Here is an 18,750-nt window from a genome sequence, read left to right on the forward strand (position 1 = left end):
GGAAAGATGTATTTGGTGGTGGCATCATGCTAAAAGTGGTGGAAAATGATCCGTTGAATATGGAGGCTCCTGGTGTGGAAAGTGAGGACAAGGGGATCCCATCATGGTTTTGGGAGGGAAGGAGGGTGAGAGCAGAAGTGCGGGAAATATGCCAGACAGAGTTGAGGGCCTTGTCAATCACAGTAGGGGGAAATCCTTGGTTGAAGAAAAAAGACAACATCTCGAAAGCATTGTTGTGGAAGGTTACATCACCAGAACAGATGCGATGGAAAAGAAGGAGCTGGAAGCATGGAATGGAGACCTCACAGGATGTGAGGAAGTGTAGTTGAGGTTATTGTGGGAGTCAGTTGGCTTCTAACGAACATTAGTTGATAGCCTATTGCCAGAATTGGAAACAGAGAAGTCAAGGAAGGGGAGGGAAGAGTCGGAGATGGACCTTGTGAAACTGAGGGAAGGGTGGAAATTGGAAGCAAAGTTGATGAAGTTTTCCAATTGAGGGCAAGAGCAGGACATGACACAAATAGAGTCATGAATGTACCACATATCCCGCAAAAAGGCAGGTATAGCTATGACCCATGTATCCATAGCAACACCTTATATTTGGAGGGAGTGAAATATGTTAAAGGAGAAATTGTTCAAAGAGAACAAGTTCAGCCAGGTGGAGGAGGGTGGTGGTCAATGGAGACTGGTTGGGCCCCCATTTAAGGAAAAAGTGGAGAGCCCTTAGACCATCCTGGTGGGGGATGGAGGTGTAGAGAGATTGAATGTCCATGGTACAAGGAAATGGTTAGGGCCAGGAAATTAGAAACTTTTAAATTGATGGAAGGCATCAGAAGAGCTACGGATACAGGTAGGAAGAGGCTGGACAAGGGGAGAAAAACTAGAGTCACGGTAGCAAGAAATCAGTTGGGGCAGTAACAGGCTGAAATGATAGGTCTACCAGGGAAGTCCTTGGCGAAGAGGTAGAAGCGAGCTGTATGGGGTTGGGAAACTAGGAGGTGGGAAGCCGTGGCAGGAAGATCACTGGAGGAGATGAGGTCAGCAACTGTTTTGGAAACAACGGCTTGACGTTCAGTGGTGGAGCCATGGTCCAGGGGAGCTAGGAAGAAATGTTGGACAGTTAGCGTTCAGCCTCTGCAAGGTGGAGGTCAGTTTTCCAGACAACAGCAGGTTTGAGAACAATGTCAGGATTAAACCTGAGAGAACAGAGTGCAGCAAGTTCAGAGGGAGAGAGGTTAGAGTGAGTGAAGGGAGCTGAGAAATTGAAATGGCCGATGTTACACTGGCAGTTCTCAATGAAAGGTTCAAGAGCGGGTAAGAGGCCAGAGGGAGGGGCCCAGCTGGAAGGAGAATATTGGAGACAGATGAAAGGGTCTGTTGAACTGGGGGTGGGGCCTCCTGGTCAAAGAAGTGGGCATGGAGGCGAAGGCAACAGAAAAAGAGCGCAATGTCACACCGCGATCAAAATTCATTAAGCTGGTGGCATAAGGGGGTCATGCTGAGTCCTTTGCTAAGGATAGATTGTTCAGTGTCAGAGGGGAAAGGTCAGAGGACATCGTGAATACATGGCAAGTGGTGAGATTAGAAGAAGTGACAGGGTCAGAGGGAAGTGAAGGGGAGGAAAGATCTGGAGGAGCATTGGTACCCATAAGTTGTGGAAGCTTGCGACTCTTAACACCTGAAAGAAAGAGAAAACATTCAGCATTGGATGAGTCGAAGGATGAAATTAAGCTGAAGAGCAGGACAGCGTTGAGCTAGAGTGCATTGGTGCTGCTGAAGAGGGAGGTTGAAATAGTGCCAAACACTGCCACATGTACAGTTGATGAGGAAGGAAATGTAGCTGTGAAAGTGAGTTTTGAGAGTAACCTGCTCAAACACAAATAGAAAGCAATGACAGTGAACAATGTAACAGAGGCAAACAGAAATCCCATTGTACTTCTACGTGTATTTCATTCAATCTGGACTACTGTATTCGCTGCTCACAATTTGGTCTACTCTACACTGGGGAGACCAAGCACAGATTGGGTGTCTGCTTTGCAGGACACCTCCATTCATTCTGCAAGCATGACCCCGAGCTTCCTGTAGCCTGCCATTTTAATTCTCTACTTTCCTCCCACACTGACATCTCTGTCCTTGGCCTGCTGCACTGTTCCAGTGAAGCTCAATTTAATCTTGAGGGATGGCAGTTCACCTTTCAATTAGACACTTTACAGCCTTCTGGATTCAACATCAATAATTTCAGACCATAATCTCTGCCTCTAGTTTGTTTCCTTTTCTTTGCTTGTTACTCTTACTTTTGCTTTCAGTCAGCAGCACACCTGTTGTAGGCACATCACAGAATCACAGAATCTTAACGGTGCAGAAGGAGGCCACTTGGCCCATCAAGTCTGCACTGGCTCTCTGGGAGAGCATTCTACCTGGTCTCACTCTCTTGCCTTATCCCCATAACCTTGTGCACTCTTTCTTTTCAGATAGCCATCTACTTCCTTTTGAATACCTCAATGAACCTGCCTCCACCAGCCTCCCAGGAAGTTCGTTCCAGACTCTAACCACCCTCTGGGTAAAAAAAATTCTCCTCACATCACTTTTACTCCTTTTGCCAATCATTTTGAATCTACGCCCTCTTGTTCTTGATGCTCCCTTGAGTGGGAACAGTTTCTTACTATTTACCTTGTCCAAACCCCTCAGGACCTTGAATACCTCTATGAAGTCTCCTCTCAGCCTTCTTTTCTCCAAGGAAAACAGTCCCAACCTCCAATCTATCCTCACAGTTACAGTTCTTCATCCTTGGAATCATTCTTGTGAATCTCCTCTGCACTCTCTCCAATGCTTTCACACACTTCCTCAAGTATGGCGCCCAGAACCGGATGCAGTAGTCCAGATGAGACCTAATTAGTGTCTTATATAAGTTCAACATGACCTCCTTATTCTTGCACTCAATGCCCCTATTAATAAATTCTAAGTTACTATATGTTTTATTAACTGCTCTCTCAACATGCCCCACCATCTTCAATGACATATACACCAAGGTCCCTCTGTCCGCACCTCCTTTAGTTTCCACCTTTATTTTATACTGTCTCTTTGATGAGAGGCTGAGTAAATTGGTTTATAGTCTCTTTTGTTTAGAAGATTGATCTTTTGTTTCTTTGTTTCCTTTCTTGCCCCATCACCATTCCCATTGGCCCTGGAACACTAATTTTTCTGTCATTCAATCTCTCTTGTCTTTCACCCTATCACAGATCTTTCTTTGGTCCTTGTCTCACCCTTGCTCAAAACCTATTGCATTTCTAACTTATTCCAGTTCTGATGAACGGCCATCGATCTGAAGTGTTAACTCTGTTTCTCTCTCCACAGATACTGCCTGACTTGCTGAGTATTTCCGGGATTTTCTTTTATTATTTCCAATGAAGCAGGTCGTTTTACTGTGTTGGCAGGTCTGTGGCAGAAATGCTGTAATGTAAAAGAATGCATGTCTCAGATCCTGGATACTAGTGCCTCCCCTAAGTATCCATCTCTGGAATTGCAGGCCATCAATTTTTTGATCATTAGTAGGGCTTCCAACATGTACATGTTGATGTTATGGAAATTCATTTTGGCCTGTTTTTGTTTCTGACACAGATTGTACACCAGGTTGCTAGAGGCCTGAGGTTCACCCAAAATGGACCTCAAGCCTCATCAATGCATTGTTGGCGAGTTGCAAATGCCAACTGGGTGTTGAGGCATCTCATTAGTTCCACGAGAAAGAAGTTGTTCTGGCTGCCTCCCTGGCAGCAGCTCTCAGGTAACTCCTGAGAAAGAAACCTGGAATAAGGAATACCTGAAAGTTGGAGCACACGGGTACTTAGTTGTAAGTTGGCAATTCCCTTTCCTGTTCTCTTGCTATTTTGGTCCTGCCAGTTCCCCATCTTTAAGCACAAACACAGCAGCGGGCCATAAACATCACCCCCATTGATTCTGTTGCACAGATCACTTAAAAACTAACAAAAGTGATCAAGAAACAGACTTAGGGAATCAATTTTAAACCATGGCAATTTTAACAATGTTTCAATTGCATTGTTTGTGGGAAATGTCCCACATAACTCATGATTAAGATTTTTCACCCATAAAGGTTACACAGAAAAATTTGAAAATCTTTTTAAAGATCACTGAGAAGGAATCCACAGCTACCTGTAACATTGTACACAAAGTGAAAGCAGTTCTTGTTCAGGTTGCAGGGCTCGGTTTCTGTTTCAGGTGGACAGGGTTTCCCTTCTCCTGGCTGCCTTAATGGAACTGCTGACCGCTCTCGAACAGTGCTACTGTTACAAGGCTGAAATGAAACATCAATGCATTTTTACATGACTCATGACAAGATCCATTCATACAGACAGTCTGACCATTTCCGCATTGCACAAGTAAATATAAATAAAAATCAGGAGAGATGTAAATGTACAACTGATTTGCTATCGGACATTTTACATTATTGTACAAAGTCAAAATCTATCCTGAGATTTCTGTTTAATGAAGGTACTATAACAAATTATTGCCTTCTTAATTAAAGGTGAGAGGGGGGGATTTCAAGGGTTTTGTCAACACTATTCCACATGGCTTATTTTATTACTGAAATTAATTGTACTGCATTGTTTTCACAAATTAATATAGCTTGAGGCAAAAGTGGCATCAGAGTACTTTAAAGTACTACCCGCAAATTACCATGAAAACGGGTTTGTTCACGGATTAAAGGAGTCTTCAAGGACAATATTTACTGCAGCCAGTCACTGTCATCTTACCAGAAGACACCTGCTCCATGATGTCCATTCAGATATAACACAATCATCAGGACATGGTAACTTGCATTGCCTGGAACCCAGTGGCATTTCTTCTGGATCACAGAGGTAGTCTTCAACAAGTTCAATGGGACCATCCATTGTATTCTGCATGCACCTGTCAGAATAAGTGGTTTAGTTTTACACATACACATGAACCAAATAAGGCCTGTCCTTGCTTAGGTCAGCCCCTTTATTTGCTCAAAATCCCAAATGTTAAATGAAAATTATTAAGTGGTTCTGTATATTCTGTGCAAAAATCAGCTATGATAGCTAATTATTTCTCAAACTTACAGAAGTTTCTCTACCCTTGTGTATTTATCAGAATTCACTCGACTCATGCAGATCCAAAAATATCTATCCATGGGAGTTCCTTTGGGGGCTTTTCCTCATTAGTATCACATTTACATTTACCCCCTTCGGAAGGCATATGTCAAAACAGGATTCATTGTTTGGGGGGGGGGCGGTATATTAACTTGACAACATACTGGATAGGATTGGGGTGGTGGTAGTTGGGTAAGGTGCGGGAAATCCAGAAGCGCAGTGCATCCATCAGTGGCTCTTCAACCCAGCCACTGCATTAGCACTTGATTCCTGGGTTTCCCTGATCAATTAGGTTGAGTAATTGTGATGGCGACCTGCATGAGTTGATTTCAGTTCCAGTACTTATAGGGATATTGCAGGGGGTACAGTTGATGGATAGACAAACAAAAGAAGGAACTGTCAGAATAGAGTCCCAATGTTCCTCTTGTGCTTCACTTTAGTATTGCCTCCCTTAATGAAAGCTGGCAGGCTGTAAGGACCCATTAGGATATGATTTCCTACTGACAGGAGGAAGAAGCCTGTCAGTGAAAGCAAGAAGGCACAGTTGGAAGTTGCTCAGGAGGAGGTAATTAGCAGGGGTGTGGTGCCACACTCCTGGATGCAACACTGAAGGTGGCTAAATGACCTAAGAAAGTTGAGGACAGTGGCGCATTCACCTATATCTTGATGTTTGCATCACTTCAACCCCTAATTCTGCCTTCCCAAACCTACTCCACCACATCATTACAGGTTCACCCATCCCTCTCTGTCTATGCAGTTTCCCACATTCCCAACTACCCATTCATTGCAGGCACTCACTCTCATCTTAATGCAGTGCCACACTTCTACTTCAGTCACCCCCCATCCATCTGTTCAACACATGCCATTTCTCATACTCATAAGTCTCTTCTTTTCCTCTTTTTAGGAAAAGAGAGCAGAGAGCATCAGAGAGTGGCAGAGAACCATAAATTTTACAATTAACATCTGTGGAGCAGGAGTTGCTAGAGGTTAATTAGGTCTTGTTATGCCTTGCTGTCAGAAATGGAGAGATTGGCAACAGCTTGTACAATATGAATACCACCTACAATAGGAATGATGAAACCTCAGCCTCAGGCATTCGTTGTCCTCCTGATCTACAGCAAAGTGCTGTCCAGCTTACTGTTTGCAGGAGACAGTGGGTGAGCCATGAGAGGGATGAAAGCGTACATGGAAGTGGAAACTCAGTTCAAAGTGATTCCATTTCTTACCTGCTGTCCCCTATCTTCCCCACCTCAGTCAGTACCCACATGCTGCCTCGTATCCTGATGGTTGACTCTACACCTGCACAGGTACAGGCTGTGCATTCTTTGGCACTCATGAACTCCAAACCCAAAGGACATTGGTCAAGAGCATTTCAGCTGTCAGAGCAGGGATCTTAGCAGCCTACCACTACCTCTACTGAAGCAACAGGGGTTGTATTACATACAAGTGCTAGGAAGAAGAAGATTTGTAGTTGCAAAAGGGTTTGCATAATGTTAGATTATTAAGTTTGTTTCACTTCTGAGCCACATAAATATTATTTGTTTCCATCACTTTCCTGTCTTGTCCATTTTTGATTGCTGTCTGGTAAGTGGCCTTTTCACTTCTGATTAACAATAAGACAAAACTTAATCCAAGCAGTGGAGGTAGGGGTTGCCCCCTCTACCAGTGAGCGGTAGAACCTAACTGAAACTTGTCATTCAAAGGGCATCCTGTGCAGCAATATGGGCTACTGCTGATGAATTGACTGCATCACATTCCTCTTCCTTGTTGTTGAGGGTGTATTCATTGCCACAAATGTCTAGTCGCTAATGCCCTGTGCCTGTGGAAAGCCAGCCAGTGCTGAATTCCCAATCATTGTGGCTGACATCATTGATGATAAAGTGTGCATAATTGCCAACCCTGCCAAACATGGTATCAGGCACCTGTGTAATGCATTTGTGGGCAGTTGACTGCAAGATTCTGCAGATGTCTCTGGCAGAGACCTGGAGGGAGCCAGAGGCAAAGAAGTGAGGGTGGTGATGACTTTTACAGTCACTAGCAAACTATGGCCACCAGGTCCAACAGGCAGCACACCTTGTTCTCAGGGGCTGCAAATGTCTGCCAAAGATCTGACATAAGACCCTAAGCCTCCTGAGACACTCCTGTTCACGGAGAGGAAGCGGATCCTTTGCTGGCATACACGCTGTGTTGCTGGTGTCCCCTCCTGTGAGCTGCATCTCTCTGCTCAGCCCCTCTCTCCTGTGCAGCAGCAAGTCTGTGACAGGAAGGCTGCTGCTGTTCCTGCTGGTCATTAAGGTCCTCACCTGAGGTCCAAAGTCAAACAGCATATGTGGCACCCATTCTGATCTGATAGACCAGAACTCCAATGGAGCTCCAGTGGAAATCAGACACACAAACCTCCAAAGTAGTGAAAGTCACCTCTCACAGAGCAAATACTTACTTTCACACAATTAGGCAAGAAAGCAGCTATGATTTAGTACATTTGGGAATTTTTGCCTGTCATTTCTTCAGCCCCCTCAATTGCCTCTGTGTTCTTGTCTTGTTTCACCTATAAGCTCCAGGAAGCTTGGGAAATCTGTACGCCCACAATTAAATTGCAAAATCCATGTTAAGATTGCTCTCAATGAGCTTTTGACATTTTGTAATTAACAACCCACCTATCCCGGAGTTATTCGCACACAGTCTAACGTGCTGCAGATAAATGTGGAAGTTGATGAAATGGAGCTGACTTCCCAACATGCCGTCAATTTCAACCCTTTTAAACTCCAACCACTCCCAAAACTGCTCACACCTACAAATAAACACCCCCCATTGTATCAAGATCAGCATGTGATCTGTTTATTTTATCTGAAATCCTAACTCATTCATATAGCTTTTTGTCATCAGCAAACTTAAGAATTGTTCCCCCTGTGCTTTTATCCATGTAATTGTTAAGGATGGGGACCTGGGTTCTACTAGAGTTCACTGCAATACTCTACCAGCAACTGGACCTCACGCAGAGCTGCCAACATATCCAACAACCAATTTGATATCCAACTTAAAATTTGACCACCAATCCCACAAGATGGAGCCTTACTTAACAGCCTTCTGTGTAGCACTTCATTGAAGGCTTTTTGAAAGCCAAGATAATATCAACTGGGCTGCAAACATCTATTAACATTGTGCCTTCTTGAAAAAAAAACAACCAAGTTAGTGAAACAGGACCACTGTTTCCAAACTTCATGTTGTGATTGCATAATAAGGTCTACTCTTTTCAGATAATTATGAATCATATCTCTAATAATTACTTCTAGCAGCTTGCTGCAGCATGTGGGACCTGGATTCCAGTGTTATCCAGGGAAAGCACGTATGCACTAAATGTCTGTGGCTTGAGGAGCTTCGGCTCAGAGTCATTGAGCTGGAGGCTGAGCTGCAGAAACTGAGACACATCAGGGAGGTGGAAAGTTACCTGGATACTTTGTACTTTTTGTTTTTAACTTTGTACCAGGAGGCAGTCACACCCGTAAGGATAGGATTTTCTGATTTGGAAGGAGGTCAGGGACAGGAGGGTGTGACTGTAGCTGAGGCAGGTAAGGGGACTCAGAGGGTAGGACTGTCAGCCTGTGCAATTGTCCAACACGTCTGAGGTTCTTTCAGCTTGATTAGATAAGAGTGAGGGCTGCAGGGTGAATCAGCTGATTGACCATGGCACTGTGGTACAGGAAGCCATTGAAGTTGGGGAAGAAAAAAGGAATGTAGTGGTAGTAGAGGACAGTATCCTGAGGGGAATTGACACTGTTCTCTATAGCAAGGAGAGAGAATTCAGGCGCTATGTTGCCTGCCCAGTGCCAGGGTTCGGGACATTTGCTCAGAGCTGGAGAAGAACTTGCAGTGCGAGGGGGAGAATCCAGTGGTCATGGTCCATGTAGGTACCAAAGACATAGGCAGGATGATGAAGTATGCTCTGCATAGTTAGTATGAGGATCCAGGCACCAAGTTAAGAAGCAGAACCTCAAGGGTCATAATTTCTGGATTATTACCTGAGCCACGTGAAAATTGGCATAGGACAAATATGATTAGCGAAATGAAGGCATGGCTCAAAGACTGATGTGGGAGAAGTGGGTTCCGGTTTGTGGGGCACTGGCACTGATATTGGGGAAAGTGGGATCTGTACTGTTGGGACGGTGTGCACCTGAACCATGCTGGGGCTGGTATTATAGTGAGCCACATAACTGGGGAAGTAGAGAGGGTTTTAAACTGAATAGTGTATGGAGTTATGTTTTTTGTTCATTGCAGTCACAGAAATCAATAAGCAGCAATTAAAATAAAGTTAACGATTGGCAATGAAGGCGTGCATCGCATCAACACTTCTGCAATGTCAGAAGCAGAACAGAAAGACCCATCTAAATTCTGGCAACATTGGAAGATCAGTTAGGAGTCAACATCAGCTTTAGAATCCAATGACTTGAACTAATGGTCTTTAGACAACAGTCCAAAGAAACTATTGACCAGTTGTCAGTAGATGTTGAGGCAAAGGTAAAGATTGCGATTTTGCAAAACTCTCTTTGGGAATTGATAATCACATTGGCCCCAATAGAGGCATTCCCAAAGGATCTGCTTAAAAATAAGAAAAAAGGGCATGATCGACAGTCAACACAAAGATGGCAGAAAATACAAAACCATAGCTATGAGCAGGCAATACATACACGCACTTGGAACAGCATGAACCATAGGTGAGGTAACCAAGACACATAGACAGAGCAAGGTTTGTGGTCCAAAAAGGGACAGGGCAAGATTGTGTAGAAAGTCTGGCAGCAAAGAAGTGGTTACCCACTCAGGTGAACTATTCAAACATCGGATGAGAAACATTGGCATTAGTGTTCATATCGCCAGATTTAATATGTACCTGTTGGCAAACACTTCGTTGTTGATACTGATCACAAGCCTCTAGAAATGATTTGGCAAAAGCCACTCACCAGCACACTGCTTCGACTCCAAAGACTGCTAATCAAAGTGCAGGGGTAAGATTGCGAGGTTCAATAAAAACTTGGAAACCACATGATTATTGAGCAGGTTACCCAACCCCAAGATGGCAGAAGATATACCATTGGATGTCCAAGTAGACAAATTGATGTGGAACTAGAAGATATGTACAACATTGACCTCATGTGATTTGGACAGAAAAAAAAACTCAAAGAGCTCTAAAGAGAGATTTCCAATAATCTTGTCCTCAAGGCATTATGACAGCACACCATAAGTAGATGGCCAGGTGCAATACAAGAGGTTCCCAAAGACCTCAGAACCTTTTGGCCACACTGTGACAAATTAGGCATTTCAAGTGGAGTCATTTTCGGGGGCAGACAGGTTTTGATAGCAAAAATGCTTTGTCAAGAGGGTACAGGCTCAACATGTTCCCTCTAGGACAAGAGGAAGGAGTAACAAGCCTAGAGAACCATGGATGACCAGAGGTATTCAGGTTACAATGAGAAGGAAAAGAGAGGCTTTTAGCAGGTACAAGGGAAGCAAATCAGCAGAGGCATTAGTGGAGTACGGAAAGTGCAGGGTGGAGCTTAAGAAAGCAATTAGGAAAGCAAAGAGGGATATGAGAAAGCTCTGGCCGGTAAAAGTAGGGAAAATCCCAAGGTATTCCTTAAGTATATCAATGGGAAAAGGATAACCAGGGAAAGAAAAGGGCCCATAAGGGATCTATGGGTGGAGCGAGAGGACAGCACTAGAGAGTTGAATGAATACTTCACATCCGTCTTCACCCAAGAGAATGAGGATGAAGGTATCGAACTCAGGGTGAGAGACTGCGAGGTTCTTAAGCAAATTGATATAGGGAGTGACAAGGTATTGGAGGTGTTGGCAGGCTTAAAAGTGGACTAATCTCCAGGTCCAGGTGCTTTGTGTTCCAGACTGCTGAGGGAGGAGATCGTATGGGCTCTGACCCAAATTTTTAATTCCTCTCTGGCCACGGGGGAGGTGCCAGAGTACTGGAGAACAGCTAATGTGGTTCCGCTATTTAAGAAAGGTTGTAGAGAGAAGCCAGGGAACTATAGGCCAGTGAATCTCACGTCAGTGGCAGGGAAACTATTGGAGAAAATTCTAAAGGAGAGAATCTATCTCTACTTGGAGAGGCAAAGTTTGATCAGGGATAGTCAGCATGGCTTTGTCAGAGGGAGGTCATGCCTAACAAATTTGATTGAATTTTTTGAGGAGGTGACCAGGTGTATAGATGAGGGTAGTACAGTTGATGTAGTTTATATGGATTTCAGCAAAGCCTTTGACAAGGTCCCACATGGGAGACTTATAAAGAAGGCAAATGCACATGGGATACAGGGTAATTTGATAAGGTGGATTCAAAATTGGCTTAGTTGTAGGAGACAGAGGGCGATGACAGAAGGATGCTTTAGTGACTGGAAGCCAGTGTCCAGCGGCGTCCAACAGGAATCTGTGCTCGGTCCCCTATTATTTGTCATTTATATAAACAACATAGATGACTATGTGGGAGGTAGGATTAGTAAGTTTGCGGATGACACAAAGATTGGCCAGGTGGTTAATAGTGAGGTTGAGTGTCTTGGGCTACAGGAAGATATAGATGGGATGGTCAAATGGGCAGATAAGTGGCAGATGGAATTTAACCTGAAAAGTGTGAGGTGATACACTTTGGAAGGAGTAATTTGACAAGGAAGTATTCAATGAATGGCATGACACTAGGAAGTCCTGAGGAACAAAGGGGCCTTGGCGTGTGTCCATAGATCTCTGAAGGCGGAAGGACATGTTAGTGGGGTGGTGATAAAGGCATATGGGACACTTGCCTTTTTCAATCGAGGCATAGATTACAAAAGTAGGGAGATCATGTTGTAGTTGTATAGAACCTTGGTGAGGCCACAGCTGGAGTACTGTGTGCAGTTCTGGTCGCCACATTATAGGAAGGATGTGATTGCACTGGAGGGGGTGCAGAGGAGATTCACAAGGATGTTGCCTGGGATGAAATATTTAAGTTATGAAGAGAGGTTAGATAGACTTGAGTTGTTTTCGTTGGAGCAGAGATGACCAGGGGGGTGACCTGATTGAGGTGTACAAGATTATGGGGGGCATGGACAGGGTGGATAGGAGCAGCTGTTCCCCTTAGTTGAAGGGTTAGTCACAAGGAGGCATAAGTTCAAGGTGAGGCGCAGGAGGTTTAGGGGGGATGTGAGGAAAAACTTTTTTTACCCAGAGGATGGTGATGGTCTGGAATGCACTGCCTGGGAGGGTGGTGGAGGCAGGTTGCCTCACATCCTTTAAAAAATACCTGTATGAGCACTTGGTACATCATAACATTCAAGGCTATGGGCCAAGTGCTGGTAAATGGGATTAGGTAGGTAGGTCAGGTGTTTCTCACGTGTCGGTGCAGATTCGACGGGCTGAAGGGCCTCTTCTGCACTCTGATTCTGTGAAGATATACTTACCCAGTTATATCAAGGTCACACAGGCATTGTAAGAACAAGACAATTAGTACGTAAAACAGTTTATTGGCGATGGATCAATAAAGACACAGGACAAACAGTGAGTATGTGATGCATGTTAGGAGCAATCGGCTGAGTCAATGCAAAGTGCCAGTCCATCCTCATGCTGTTCAATCACATCTATGGTCAAGAATAGCAACTGACTTATTCCATGTTAGAGATGATGACTTCTTACTCATTATCGATTACTTCTCCAAAGTTCCTATCATTCACCAACTAAGGGATACATCAAGTGCATCAGTGGCAAACACATTGAGTGAATTTTCAGTCTTTTTGGTTCCCCAGAGGAGATAGTGTTGGATAATGGTCCACAGTACACCAATAAGCCATTCCAGGACATGTACAGAAAGTGGGCTGTAAATCACAATACATTATCCCCACACTATCCAAGATTAAAAGGACTAGCAGAAAGGGTGGCAGATACGGGAAAGTCATTAATCCTAAAATGTAAGGAGACCAATCAAGACATTCAAATAGCAATATTGCTCCTGTGAGCAACGTCACTAGATACGGGATTACCATCCCCAGTGGAGATCATGTTCGGAAGGTAAGTCAGGGCAACTCTTCTAAGCTATCGTCTGATCAGATCATTGTTAATCTAAGACAAATTGTTGGTAAGACAAAAGAAAAGGAAAATCACTCATGACAAACATGCAAGCACGGAGTTGCCTCCTCTGCATATAGATCCAGTTGCAAGTAGAGACATAGTTTCCTGTGGCAATGTCAAAGATCTGTACTGAGCCACGGTATATAAAGTAATCACCCTGAATAGAGCGATGTTAAGGAGGAATAGATGTCAGCTGAGTTATCCAACTGCATCATAGCTAACACTCGTATAGCATCTAGAACACATTCACCTTCAAGTTCTGGGAGCACAATTAGGGAAGATGATGTGCACAATATTAAGCACAAGATAATTGTCAGTCTATACCTACAAGTCCAGAGAAAGAGTTAACAATTCCAGATCTCAGCAAAGTTTCACTGTTACCAGATCAGGTCAAGTCAGCAGACTACCTGTGCGTTTCAGAGACACTTGGATAACTAATATGAGAGCCCATACATGTGTAAATATTGTTCACAATTATCCGATTCCATTATGTACATAGCTTATATCTTGTGGAATTTTTCTATTTAAGGAAAAGGGGATGTTATGATATTGCTTTAATACTGAATAACGTACCACTGAATATGCAAACAGTCTAGCATATATCATCACAGGAAGTGATGCAAGTTAACATGTGAAACAGTTGTCAGAGCAGTGTTAATCAGCAGGTAGCACGTGTAGAGAAGAGCTCTCCTGAATCTTGTTACTCTTTAATAAAGAACCCTTCATTTAGTTTACCATTGTTACAGTGTTTGGTACGTTTGTGTTAAGACTCAATAACAGAACAATTGTATGATTTCAAATCAGACCCTTGAACTAAGAAATTAATTAGTTAGCTTTACCTCACTTTGCGGGTTAGCACTCCTTCTCCACAGTTATCCTTTAGGTCCACATTGCTCACTTTGCACACACTCCATGGTTCTGTTATCCACACATACTGACTGCAGTCACTGTGACAGGGAACCACCTCATATACCTATGATAATAACGTACATAATACTGACTTAAATAAATATTAGTTACTTCAAATAATCACCCTTAAGGTCTTCCTCCTAGTTCAACACCACTAGAACTGGGCTGAACTTCTGATTTCTATTCTCTGAGGAGCGGAAGGTGTTTTTGCAACTCAACACAATCAAAAAATGCCATGCATTGTCCCTCTGCTACTCTTGGCTACATGATGGATTGGATAATTATTGCAGCTGTGCAAAGTTTGATTTGGGAAGCTTTAGGAAAAAGCCCCAGAGAAAAATCAAAGATCAAAGGTTGGATAAAGTAGAAGATGACCTTGGTGGATATAGCAAAACAGCCAACCATGATTATTGGTATAAAGAAACAGAAGTGGCATTGGGGCTGTCAGAATTAATGATGACGATGACTGTGCAAAGATACTGGGAGTTCAATAAGTATCTTTCCAATAGCAGTGACTGAGGCACAAGTACAGAAGAAGCAATCTTTCATTTAGTTCAAAGAAAATTCATAAAATACTTGCTCTTGTAAAATAATGCTGAACCTGTCTCTGTAAAAGTGAATTATTCACTACAGCACAATGTTTGCAGCTAATAAAAGCTAAGAGCAGGCTGTATTAATGATGGAGCTACTAGTTTTTCAGCAGTATAAAGCATATCCCATTTACACTGCTTAGCTCCAGTTTGGCTAGAACTCCAAGGAGCCTGCTAAGGAGAAAGTTCTTTGCAATTATGCTTACATGCAAATTATGAGCTCTCCTCCTAAGAGTTAGAATTGAAATATCTAAAAAAGAAAATGAAATTCTTATGCTCTAAATGTTTAAATTAATGTCAGGTAAGCTAAAATGGACCTAAGTGGATATACATTCCCTATGATGTCAAATTCAAAGCAACGTGAGGCTGTATTCTCCATGGAGTACTGTGTTGTTCTCTTCAGAGTCAGATCAGCGTTGACTCTGGATTCACACTGCGGATGTAGTGTTGGAATGAATTAAATTACATCATAAAGACTGTGAAATTGATAGAAATATGTATAGTGTTATAATGGCTAAAGGTCAATAGTGATATTTTCTTTTAGTTTTAATATATAGTAAATTAATAAGTTAAAATATAGCTGCATATGTTAGTATCTGTATTTTAAAACAGTTCTTTGTAATTATTACTTCAGCTGTTCTTCCCCATTTATTTGTATATTGGCAAAGAGAATTGAACTGTTTATTGGTTGATGCTCATTCAGTTTGTGAAGGAGTCTGCACACCTCAATTTATGATTTTTTTCTGTTATTAAGTTCAGGCCTTCTGTTCTGACAGATAGAAAATTCATACCAAAAAAATAATCTAGAGCATATAGAATGTGCTAATTTACTGTGCATTTTAATACGTGTTGATTCTGTAGTTAGCTTGCATTTTAAAATAGTTCTTAGCAATTAGAGAGATTTGTCTACTCCACCAATCCCCATTTAGTGTTATTTACTATATTAAGAATTTCCTTGATTAAAAACAAGCTTCATCCTATTAATGAGAGGACATAATGATTAGGCTCCAAATGACAATGTTTTTCTTCTGTCATGAGTGTATGGAAAAAAAAACTTTTCTATACTTTGGAAAATGTTTGCTGTTTATAATTGGGTGGATTAAAAATAAATTAGAATTGCTCTCAAAAAGATTACCAGATGAGTTTTCACATCAGCTGCAGGCTAATTAAACCCCTCATCACAGCTGTTGTCTTCTCCAGTTAAATAAATTGACATGTTCAATTAAACAGTATCAAGTGGCTCCTTGTTCAAAAATAAGATCAGCATACATACATACAATACATATTAAAGCCAGTTTTCTGGGGTTTCTGTGGCTTGTTCAATGTTATTGTGCAACAGCCTCTGATGAATTTCAGTTAATAAACAACACAAATTTGAAAGGAAGAATGAGGTTACAGTCATTTATGTACAAATGGCAGTTAATTGAAGCTTTTAATTATTTTAAGATCACCCTGATAAGACTGTGAAGACATTAAAGAAACTAAATTGATATCTTGTGCTTTCTTTTTAAGTTCCATCCAATTTGTGAAGGAAATCTAACAGTATTGCTTTCTGGCAGCCAGGTCTTTTATAAACGTAACTATTCAAAAATGCAAAAACCATAATTACAACTGCACATTTTCTTAACTGTTCCATTTGACATCATTGCCTCAATCTTCCGGTTCAGCGGCAATGCTACCTGCAAAGATTTTCCCGACCCGACACTACTGCGCATCTCTTCTGCGATCTTCCGATCCTGCTGTCAGAGAAATGCACTGTGCATCATCTCCTGGGGATCCCCATTGGAGCAAAGTCAGGCTTAGAGAGGACACGCCCCCTTTTTTAGGGCACCAGCTGCCATATTCAGGTAAGTTTAAAGGTCCAGTGTTTGAGTGTGGGTTAGTGAATGGATGAGTGGATGAATAGGTGTGAGTGAATGGGTCAGCGGGTGAGATGGGTTGCTGGGTGATTTGGGTAAGGCAGGTGTGGTGCTAGGTGGGATAGTATGTAGGTGGCTGAGGTTGGTAGGTGGGTGAGGGGTAGGTGGATGAGTGGGTAGTCAGGTCAGGGGGTAGTCAGTTTGGTTTGGACGGCTGTCGTGTGGGCGGGGGATAATCCGGTCGGGTCAGGGGGAGTAGTCGGCTGGTAAAGGGTTTGTCAGGTGCTTGAGGGTAGTCAGAGGTCAGGGTGTAGTCAGGTGATCGAGGGATATTGGGTCAGGGTAGTCAGGTCTGGTTGAGGGGTAGTCCTCGGATATAGTCGGAGGGTCGTGGGGTGTTGGGGGGGGTTGCATTTCCTGAGCAACTAACTAGTCAAGTCGTACGGATCTGTATCAAGTTTCCAATTTTAGCTCAGCGTTGGAGACATTCATGCAAGGTTCCAGGCGGCAGGGAATTGCCCATTGGAAGTTTAAATTTACCACCAATTCCCAGGTAGGTCTGCGTGTCAGGACTTTATCATGGTCCTGATGCATGTCTTTCATTGTACATCCAGTCTCCAATGACCCCAAAACTGGAAGATTTGGGCTTTTAATTTAAATTAACTTTTAATTTAATTGACAAACAATGGGGGAAGCGATTGAAAACAATGATAACAAATAATACAGGACTCTCACATTGGGAGTACAAAAAGACTTAAAAGAGGTACAAATGGACATAACACAGATTTCCTGTAGCCCAATGTATGCTGCAATAACACTGCGTGAGCAAATTATGGCTGCCATTGTGTTTAAACTTCTATCAAAGGCCGAGGTCCAGATAACAATATTGTCTACGAAAGGGTCTGACAGACATAAGTGACATCTGGAGCTTCAAATCTGCCATTTTACATGCAAACGTTCAACTGGCACTGAATGATTCAGTGCAACTGCAGCTGCTCTTGTGTTCATGGCAGAATCTTAGACACTGACTTCCATTTGCTGCTTTTATCCTGTTCTCATAAGGGCTGCGGTACTGAATCAGGCCTACTGCCTCATCTTATCAATTCTATAAAGCTCCAGCTTTTGATGCACTTCACCAATAGAAACGGTTAATCTGCCAATGGGTTTGTAGTATTTTGAAGGAAAAAACCCCAGATGCTCCTCCAGACTTTGTCGGCAGCAGTGCAGTGAATTTACGCACGCCTTTCAGTCCCAGCAGCAACTCCTTCAGTTGGAACCTGGAACATTATTGATGCCTAAGGAAGATTATTGACACAACTTGTAGTGTGTCTGAGATTTATTTTGAATTCTCACAAACCCAGAAGGGCCTTCATCATCTGATGTTTATAAGCTATCTTTGTTCTTATAATTGAACAGCTTTCCAATGTTGGAAAGTTTTAAACATGTATTTGAATAGTATGATTCCCATTTGACTAAAACCATTTGTTGCTAAAATGCTTACTTTAATATATCATAAAAGGATCCAAAGAAATTAAGAATTTCATTTGTATAACACCTTACACCTCTCAGAAACATTTCTGAATTTTTATGAAGGTAGTATTAATGACTTTACTGCATCTATATCTGTTACTTTACTATCTTATCTATAATATATTAAAATCTTGTGTATATAGTATGAACTTCCTGTCAAACTTCCATCACATACTTAGCCTATCTTCTGACTAACAGAGAGCAGTGTCACAGGAGATCCAACACACACACACACACACCTGACAGTTAATTAATTCAGGCAAGAGAAATTAATTCTGATTTGACATAAAGTTCAAGAAATTGATACAAATACATAAATATATATGAATGTAACCTACTGGATCACATACACATAACACACAAATTTTTACAGTGGATCACATTGCCTTACCTGAGCCTGTTGTGAAAGTGCACAAGTTGTCAAAGGGAAGGCACAAAAAAGACAAAAGTATTATTCAACACAATAATACATTTTTCATGATGATCAATTGTGTTTAAAATTAAAGAACATAAATTACATTTTCTAATACATTTAAAAACCATAGTGATGAATCTTTATTTTCTAATGGTAGGATTTTCAACCTCTTAAATCCAATGTGATCAGACTTGGATTTCTTGCTCTCTGTCAACTCCATT

General features: G+C 42.2%; 1 protein-coding gene across 1 annotated transcript in view; it reads right to left on the reverse strand.

Annotated features, from left to right (window-relative positions):
- Positions 1-18,750, reverse strand: part of thsd7aa (thrombospondin, type I, domain containing 7Aa) — a 536,154-nt gene that overhangs the window by 68,063 nt on the left and 449,341 nt on the right. The window contains exons 15-17 of the mRNA XM_078538824.1: positions 14,066-14,199; positions 4,770-4,923; positions 4,168-4,309 (exon numbers count right to left, since the gene is read on the reverse strand). Coding sequence (XP_078394950.1) covers positions 4,168-4,309; positions 4,770-4,923; positions 14,066-14,199 — 430 coding nt within the window. The remainder of the gene's footprint in view (positions 1-4,167; positions 4,310-4,769; positions 4,924-14,065; positions 14,200-18,750) is intronic.

This window comes from Cetorhinus maximus, chromosome 3, assembly GCF_964194155.1.
Source record: "Cetorhinus maximus chromosome 3, sCetMax3.hap1.1, whole genome shotgun sequence".
Lineage (NCBI taxonomy): Eukaryota > Metazoa > Chordata > Chondrichthyes > Lamniformes > Cetorhinidae > Cetorhinus > Cetorhinus maximus.